At 45.8% G+C, this 9,602-nt stretch overlaps 1 protein-coding gene across 2 annotated transcripts in view; it reads left to right on the forward strand.

Moving 5' to 3' along the window:
• The window catches only part of LOC139530654 (tyrosine-protein kinase receptor-like), a 75,918-nt gene extending 66,349 nt beyond the window's left edge, over positions 1-9,569 (forward strand). For both annotated transcript variants that reach the window (XM_071327239.1, XM_071327238.1), the window contains exons 22-29: positions 4,085-4,149; positions 5,573-5,702; positions 5,854-5,951; positions 6,044-6,136; positions 6,384-6,485; positions 6,631-6,765; positions 6,903-6,993; positions 7,080-9,569. In XM_071327239.1, coding sequence (XP_071183340.1) covers positions 4,085-4,149; positions 5,573-5,702; positions 5,854-5,951; positions 6,044-6,136; positions 6,384-6,485; positions 6,631-6,765; positions 6,903-6,993; positions 7,080-8,120 — 1,755 coding nt within the window. In that variant the 3' untranslated portion in view covers positions 8,121-9,569. The remainder of the gene's footprint in view (positions 1-4,084; positions 4,150-5,572; positions 5,703-5,853; positions 5,952-6,043; positions 6,137-6,383; positions 6,486-6,630; positions 6,766-6,902; positions 6,994-7,079) is intronic.
• The last annotated feature ends 33 nt before the right edge of the window (positions 9,570-9,602 follow it).

Consider the following 9,602-nt stretch of genomic DNA (forward strand, 5'->3'; position numbering starts at 1 on the left):
CATGCAGAAGACTGGTGGTGCCCCGATTCCGCAGCTGAATCAACTCTAGGAGACGGTCCTGGCACTTGCTGGACTTTCTTGGGCACCCTGAAGCCTTCTTCACAACAATAGAACCGCTCTCCTTGAAGTTCTTGATGATCTGATAAATGGTTGATTTAGGTGCAATCTTACTGGCAGCAATATCCTTGCCTGTGAAGCCCTTTTTGTGCAAGCAATGATGATGGCACGTGTTTCCTTGCAGGTAACCATGGTTGACAGAGGAAGAACAATGATTCCAAGCACCACCCTCCTTTTGAAGCTTCCAGTCTGTTATTCGAACTCAATCAGCATGACAGAGTGATCTCCAACCTTGTTCTCGTCAACACTCACACCTGCGTTAACGAGAGAATCACTGACATGATGTAAGCTGGTCCTTTTGTGGCAGGGCTGAAATTTAGTGGAAATGTTTTTGGGGGGATTCAGTTCATTTGCATGGCAAAGAGGGATTTTGCAATTAATTGCAATTCATCTGATCACTCTTCATAACATTCTGGAGTATATGCAAATTGCCATCATACAAACTTAGGCAGCAGACTTTGTGAAAATTAATATTTGTGTCATTCTGGGGTGGCAGGATAGCCAAGTGGTTAGAGCGTTGGACTAGCAACCGAAAGGTTGCAAGTTCGAATCCCTGAGCTGGCAAGGTACAAATCTGTCTTTCTGCCCCTGAACAGGCAGTTAACTGTTCCTAGGCCGTCATTAAAAATAAGAATTTGTTCTTAACTGACTTGCCTAGTTAAATAAAATTCTCAAAACTTTTGGCCACGACTCTACAGTTGAAGTCGGAAGTTTACATCAGAGTCATTAAAACTCGTTTTTCAACCACTCCACAATTTTTTGTTAACGAACTATAGTTTTGGCAAGTCGGTTAGGACATCTACTTTGTGCATGACACAAGTAATTTTTCCAACAATTGTTTACAGACAGATTATTTCACTTATAATTCACTGTATCACAATTCCAGTGGGTCAGAAATTTACATACACTAACTTGACTGTGTCTTTAAACAGCTTGGAAAATTCCAGAAAATTATGTTGTGGCTTTAGAAGCTTCTGATAGGCTAATTGACATAATTTGAGTCAATTGGAGGTGTACCTGTGGATGTATTTCAAGGCCTACCTTCAAACTCAGTGCCTCTTTGCTTGACATCATGGGGAAATCAAAAGAAATCTGCAAAGACCTCAGAAAAGAATTGTAGACCTCCACAAGCCTGGTTCATCCTTGGGAGCAATTTCCAAACGCCTGAAGGTGCTTTATTACTGCCACTTTTAGTGAGTTTGGTACACATCTGGAGGACAGAGAGACATTTATTATGTTCAACATAGGAGGGCTAAGTACAGGAAATAGCTCTTTCAGTAGTTTAGTTGGAATAGGTTCCATTAGGCAGCTGGAAGGTTTGGAGGCCATTACTATTGCCGTGGAATGTGTCGAGAAATACAGGATTAAAAAACCTGAGTGTCTCCATTGATCCATGGTCCTGGCAGTTCTGTGCAAACTCAGGACAACTGAGTTGTGGAGAAATACACATATTCAAAGAGGAGTCTGCAATTATCTTTCTAATGCTCAAAGTTCATGAATTCATCACTGCTGAAGTGAAGGCCATTATCACTTGGGGAATGCTGGCTTTTAGTTAGCTTTGCGTCAGTATTGTTTTTATTTTTCTCAATAAATTTTGAAAAGTAGGCTGATCGAGCAGCAGTGAGGGCTTTTTCGATATTGTCTTTCCAAGCTAGTCGGAAGACTTCCAATTTGGTGGACCTTCATTTCCATTCCAATTTTCTGGAAGCTTGTTTCAGGGCTCTGGTATTTTGTGTATACCAGGGAGCTAGTTTCTTTTGACAAATGTTTTTTTGTATTCAGCGACTGGATCTAGGATATTACGCAAAGTTAAGTTTAGATCCTATGTTAGGTGGATAACTGATTTTTGAACGCCGACGTCCTTGGGTAGGTGGAGGGAGTCTGAAAGGGCATCTAGGAATCTTTGCATTATCAGAGAATCTATAGGGTGGCTCTTGTTAATCCTCGGTTGGGGTCTGAACAAATAAAATGGTGGTCCGATAGTTCAAGATTAAGGAAAAACATTTAGATTCACAATATCTATTCCACAGGACAAGATCCAGGGTATGATTGTGACATTGCGTAGGTCCCGAGACCTGTTGCACAAAACGAGTCGATGATGGCTTCGAAAGCCTTTTGAAGTGTGTCTGTGGACTATCTGCCATGACTATGAGGTCCGAGAGGAATTCAGGGAACTCGGTGAGGAACGCTGTATACGGCACAGGAGGCCTGTAAACAGTAGCTATAAAAAGTAATTGAGAAGGCTGCATAGATTTCATGACTAGAACCTCAAAAGACAAAGACGCAGTCATTTTTCCCCCCCCCGTAAAATGAAATTTGCTGTCATAAATGTTAGCAATACCGCTGCCTTCGCGGGATGCACAATAGATATGGTCATTAGAGTAACCAGAAGGTGAGGCTTCATTTTACAGTCAATTAATCAGGCTTGAGCCATGTTTCAGTCAGGCCAATCACCTCAAGTTTATGATCAGTGACTAGTTCATTGATTAGGACTGCCTTGGAAGTGAGGGATCTAACATTAAGTAGTCCTATTTTGAGATGAGGTATTTTCACACTCTCTTTCAATAATCACAGGAATGGAGGAAGTCTTTATTCCAGGGAGATTGCTAAAGCAAACACTCCCATGTGTAGTTTTGCCAGACCTAGATTGAGGCACATACCCAGTCTCAATGGAGAAAATTGAGCTGGTTGTGCTAGGGGGAGACTCCACTAAGCTATCTCATTGTGAAGATCGAGGAGTTAGAGCCATGTCTCTGTTGATAGATAAAATGAGAGCATCCCTTCAGCTAGGATTGAATCATTCACTCCTCAGCAGGCCAGGCTTGGTCCTGTTTGTAGGTGAGTCCCAGAAAGAGGGCCGGCTATCTAGAAATTCTAACTTTTGTGAGGGACAGAAATACATTTTCAACCAATGATTCATTTGTGAGTCTGCTGTAGAGCTCATCACTCCCCTTTACTGGGAGGAGGCCAGAGACAATTACTCAATGCCAATATATATTTCTAGTTAAAATACACGCTGAAGCTATGTTGCGCTTGGTGACCTCTGACTGTTTCATTCTAACATAATATGTGCTGATGTGGATAACAATATCCCTATACCATCTACACTCACCAGTTTTAACTGCAGCCAGCACCATCTTCAGATTAGCCTTTGTCAGTAGCCCTGCCCCCCGATAAACAGTGTATACTGAACAAAAATATAAACGCAACATTTTCAACAATTTTACTGAGTAACATACAGTTCATAGAAGGAAATCAGTGAGTTTAAATAAATTCATTAGGCCCTCATATGGATGTCACATGACTGGGCAGGGGCACAGCCATGGGTGGGTCTGGGAGGGCATAGGCCCACCCACTTGGGAGGCAGGCCCACTCACCGGGGAGCCAGGCCGAGCCAATCAGAATTAGTTTTTTTTTCTTCCAGATAAAGGGCTTTATTACAGACAGAAATACTCCTCAGCAGTCCCCCTCAGACAATCCCGCAGGTGAAGAAGCTAGATGTGGAGGTCCTGGGCTGGTGTAATTACACATGGTCTACGGTTGTGAGGCCGGTTGGACGTACTGCCAAATTCTCTAAAACGACGTTGGAGGCAGCTTATGGTAGAGAAATTAACATTACATTCTCCGACAACAGCTCTGTTGGACATTCCTGCAGTCAGCATGCCAATTGCACGCTCCCTCAAAACTTGAGACATCTGTGGCATTGTGTTGTGAAAAAACAAACTGCACATTTTAGTGGCCTTTTATTGTCCCCAGCACAAGGTACACAAGTGTAAGGATCATGCTGTTTAATCAACTTCTTGATATGCCACACCTGTCAGGTGGATTGATTATCTTGGCAAAGGAGAAATGCTCACCAACAGTGACGTAAACAAATTTGTGCCATGGGGTCTCTCTCTCTCTCACTGCACGCTCTGAATAGGACCTGATTGGCCTGACTGCCTATTGTTACCTCTCTGCTCCACAGACTCTTCCGGAGATCTGCTCCGAACAGGACGAGATGGATTTCCTGATGGAGGCCCTGATTATGAGGTGCATTGGGCTGGAACACACGGCCCCATCCACTTCCTCCTGCACCACACACACACACAAAGGATGCATACTGTAACAGCGTACCATGAGGCAGGCGGATGAGACCCAAACACTGTCATGCCATCACTTAGCGCTCAGCAGGCTAGTCTGCTGCCATGTTTTGTTAACCAGCTCCCCAGCTGTTGTTTATCATAGAGAGTCAGGTAATTCATCCCTATCGAGGAGACAGCAGCTGGTTGCCAGAAGAACCTCGTCTCTCCTCCAAATAGAGCTCTGCTGAAAGCATTAAAAAGCATATCTGTCGAGCAGATGCTGTCGGGCTAAAGCAGGCACAACAGAGTACATAATAAGCAGCTTGGGGTAAATTGGGACCCGGAGTGTTTGCTGGCCATGAAATAACCCTAGACATACAGATGTAAACACAGACACATTAATGTAGATGCCACCACACAACATCACACACACTTTTGTAAAAATCAGTGGTTAATTTGTAAATCGGGAGGTGCCGGAACAAAAAATGAGCGTGAGAGGGGGTGACCTGGGGAGCTCTGAGGTACCTGAATGCATGAGAAAAAAACAGAGCACCTTTATAATAAAGCCTGGCTTGCATGTAATCACATTTTTTTTGCGTGGTGGCACAGAGCAGCAGAGAAGAGGCACTTCCAGAAGTTGCACACATGGGGAACATTTTTAGTAGCCCAGGGTCTGGGGAAAATGTGGCCTTTTAATAAACAAATTCCATGCAATTGACAAATTGCAACTGACAGATTTTCAGAGCGTTCTCGACTTGTAGGCTATGCCTTGTTAATGGGCTACTATACGTAATCCACAGCTAGGCATTTTTTTTTAAAGAAGCTATTGATCCTCTGTGGCTAAATTAGTAGGCTATTATTTCATTTATTTCTGAACCGACAGCAGTAATTCTATAACTTTGTCAAATGTATTTGCATTAATCAGGGGTGCTCCAGCTCCTCCAGAACCCTTCACGCGGCTATGATTATATATGGAAATAAATTAAGTACAACGCTGGAGAGCGGAGAGTTGCAGGCTCATGTCTATCAGAGCAGGGAGAGGGATCATAGAAACTGAATCTCCTTCTAGTTCTGTGAGCAATAAAGCCGTGCTTCTCACACAGCCACACGTTGTTCTCAAACATAATGTTGCCCAAACCATAAACCCAGGCCGGCTGTACCCCAATCAACTCTTAAAATATTAGGTAAGGGCTGAAAATCTACTTTTTTATATATTGCGTTTATTTTTTGCCAAGAGGTACCGGATTCGGCCAAATAGTTTCAGGAACGAAACAGTCCAAAACAGAATGGTGCCGGATCCTGTGTACCCTGAAGCTATTACAGCTGATGTCTGGCCAACTCTCCTAGCCTGAGGTAGTGTATTCACCACCACTGTCCTTGTGTGTCCACAGTAAGTTCAGCCACCAGAACATAGTGCGCTGCATTGGGGTGAGTCTGCAGATCCTGCCCCGCTTCATCCTCCTTGAGCTGATGACTGGAGGAGATATGAAGAGCTTCCTGAGACAGAACAGACCCAAAACGGTCAGTAGCTTCCTGAGACAGAACAGAACCAAAACGGTCATTAGCTCCCTTAGACAGAACCGACCAGAAGCGGAGTGTCTCTCAACTGTTAAACAGCCCTGTAGGTCTGTGTAGGTAAAAGCAGTAATGGTTATGTATGGTGTCTTTTCAGAGTCAGAGCTCCTCCCTCACCATGCTGGAGCTGCTACACGTGGCCAGAGACATCGCCTTCGGCTGCCGTTACTTGGAGGAGAACCACTTCATCCACAGGTTACTATGTCCTCCTACCACAACCTATGCATGACCTTTTTGTATACGGTATTCATATTACATAAAGAGGTATTCAATGTTGTGTGTTTCAGAGACATAGCTGCCAGGAATTGTTTGCTGACCTGCCCTGGGCCAGACAGAGTGGCTAAGATAGGGGACTTTGGAATGGCACGTGATATATACAGGTACACTTAAACCACCAGTACTATCTGTCCCGATAGCACGCTCGGCATCTACCAAGCCTCTTGATCTTCATGACATGAGCCGTTTCATTTCTCCATTGTGTTTTTTTCCTAGTTGAAATCTCAACGTATCTGTAGGATCAGTCTGGTCTCGCTCCATGCAGTGATGAAGACTCGAGAGTACTATTCCCATTGAGTTATATACCTAGAGGAGTTTGAAACGCTAACCATGACTCATTCTCCTCCATAGGGCCAGCTACTACAGAAAGGGCGGCCGTGCCATGCTGCCCGTCAAGTGGATGCCGCCAGAGGCCTTCATGGAGGGCATCTTCACCTGCAAAACGGACACATGGTAACCCATTTACTCTTCTACATGATCCAAAGTTGATCTATCCAAAGTTGAATGAACGGTATAAGTACATACGGCCAGTGTAAATGGGACAGCAACTGATTTCTCTGAGCAACTTTTTAAACTGAGCTCTGTTCTCCCTCTGCAGGTCATTTGGAGTACTGCTCTGGGAGATTTTCTCTCTGGGCTACATGCCTTACCCCTGCAAGACCAACCAAGAGGTTCTGGAGTTTGTGACGAGTGGGGGGAGGATGGACCCCCCGAAGAGCTGTCCCGGGCCTGTGTGAGTAGATCAGATTGAGCTGATGGAGAGTTAACTCTTGGTGGGAGTTTATAATGCATTTACTGTTGCAAGGCCTATATGCAATTTTAGACTTAAATCCATGATATTGAGTTTTTTTCTCCCTCTCCCTTCTGTAGTTACCGGATCATGACTCAGTGCTGGCAGCACTGCCCTGAACACAGACCCAATTTCTCCACCATTCTGGAGAGGATCAACTACTGCACTCAGGTACTGACCCACTGGCAGCCAGGGATGCATTTCCTTTATAACACACCATTTATATTTACCACTTATATTCTCTCTCTCCCACCCAGGACCCTGATGTGATCAACACACCCCTGCCTGTGGAGTATGGCCCCACAATAGAGGAGGAGTTGAGCACTGTGATCTGCCCTGACACCTCGGGTAGTCTGACCCCGCTGCTGGTGGACCGCTCTGCCTCCCAGGAGGTCTCTCCCCAGCTCAACAGCCTGGGTCTGGATCTGAGCATTGGTCCCACCCCGCTGCCCCAACCACACAAGCCCCGTCTGCTGCTACATAGGCCCCAGCAGCTGCCTCAGGAGGTGGCCTCATACCGTGAGGCCCTAGAGCCCTGCTGGGCTGAGCCTGTGCCTGCTCCAGGGGTCTGCCCTGGGGCCTGGCTCCAACCCGAGCCCCTCCGGCCCTGCTCCAGGAACAGCTCTTTCTCAGGCAGCCAGAGGCTCAAAAACAAGACCAAGAACCTATGGAACCCAACCTACGGCTCTTGGGTGCTGGAGAGCTTTGGTCAGGGGAAGACAGCACTGTCTCATACCCAGTCCATGCCCCTGTCCAGCAGCTGCTCTGCCCTCCAGGCAGCACCTCCTACCTCCGAGTGCACCGACTCTGGGTGCGATGGCAGCCTCGGCCTCCCTGCCCCCAGCAGCCTGTGCTCCTCATCCCCCTCCTCGTCCTGCCAGACCCTTTCTGCTCCCCAGGGTGCACCCAGCCTCAGCCTGGTGTCCTCCCGGAAGGGCCCAGCAGGAGGAGCCAGTGGGTGCCAGGCTGTGGACCTGGCAAAGCTGCAGAGCTTCCCCTGTGGCAATGTCAACTATGCCTACGACGAGCAGAGCTACGAGGCGGAGAGACTGCCCCTGGTGGTGCCCAAAAGCCCAGAGCCCTGCCCCAGCACCAGCTGTGCCCCCAGCGCCTCTTTCTCCTCCTGCTCAGGGGCAGGCCTGGGCGCAGCCTCCTCTTGTATGCCCAAACTGCTACTGAAGCGCCACGCCAGCTATGGACACGAGGATGTGAGGAAGCACACCAAACCTGAGAAACCCACCCGGGACAGAGACTCAGGCTTCTCCCTGTCGGAGGACCTGAGCGTCACCCCTGTCTAACCGTGGCCCCTGGGGGGGAGAAGCAGAACACTGGAACAGACCGCACAGATCAATGGCCACGCACAGGAACACACTACTGGAGACGGCAGCCATTTTGACCAAATAATTTTCACTCCCTTTTGTCGATTCATTGTTTTATTTTATACAGTTTTGGTGCAACTGATGCCTTCTAGTCAGCATAGGCAGTGAGAGAATTATATGAAAGGCACAGTTTACAGACAGGAAGAGATGCTGCATTGCCAGGAGACAGGTGGTATGTTCTCTTCCTGATGTGGAATATGACACATCTCAAGAAGGCCGTCACTGGCACAGAAGCACATCCAAGCCTCAGTGGATTTCTAGGCCCTAGCTGGATTCAGCTGCAATGTCTGGCATCCATTCAAATGCGCAGTGTCTCCTCTGCTTCGGGGGTTCTTTTGTTAGGCCATTCCTTTCTTCTCTGTTTCTACCATTACCTTTTAGTTGCTGGGTTCATATCCCAACAACAATCCTCTACCGTTGGGCCCATAACTCCACAACATGCTCTCCATCCAGGGAGAGCACTGCAGCTTGACCCTGTGCTCCTCTCAACGGTGTGTCTGTGTGATGTGTGGGGGGTTTTGTTCGTAACTGAAACAATGGATAATAAAGTTGTATTGTAGGTTTACACTGGAATGAATGACTGGGATTGACTGCTAAATCAATACTGTGAGTACATAAGAATCTCTGGTTCCCTATGCAGGTGATGGTAAGGCAGAAAGGAGAATTACATTGTGTGAGGCTGCTACGACGAGTACAGTCTAGGAGCTCCTTGCGATAAGAATTATAATGACTTGTCACCTACAAGGTGCATGACCAAAATGTCATCTCGTTTAGAATTGTCAGTTATTTTGTAGATAGTGTTTAAATGTAGTCATTTCCACACTTATTTTCTTAATACTATAGTCTATATTAATTGTTTACTAATACTTTACCCTCTCTACGTGCATTTAATCAAATGGTGGCTATTCTCACTTTTTACTGAGGCTTTTAGAGAAACCTAGAACAGATCATGTGGTAGGAAATGCTCTGTAATGTGTCCATCTTGTTCCACCACACAAAATGTTAATACTACTGAATTTCACCTTGGCAACACCAAAATATTATATACTATTATTTGACATTGGAATTCCTTAAACTGGACTAACTTCGTACATTTGTAGCAATTATACTTCATTTATAAAGTGTGTTTATGTCTTGTCGTTGAACACTACAGGTTTGTAATGTACTCTACTGTACCTCCTACACCCAGCAGGGGACAGCATTCTCATATGAAATACCAAATAGTTAAAGTTTGTATTTACATGAGGGCTTGTTTGCCATTTACTTTTTTATTTCTCAGTATTTATGTTATGAGCTGTAGTTAAAGCGGTACGGTTGCTGGTGTACATGTTAGCTTATTACACTGAAATAAACATTGTTTACTGGATATTTTAGGTTACGATAATGTCCTGTGTTTCCATG

Source organism: Salvelinus alpinus, chromosome 9 (genome assembly GCF_045679555.1).
Source record: "Salvelinus alpinus chromosome 9, SLU_Salpinus.1, whole genome shotgun sequence".
Taxonomy (NCBI): Eukaryota; Metazoa; Chordata; class Actinopteri; order Salmoniformes; family Salmonidae; genus Salvelinus; species Salvelinus alpinus.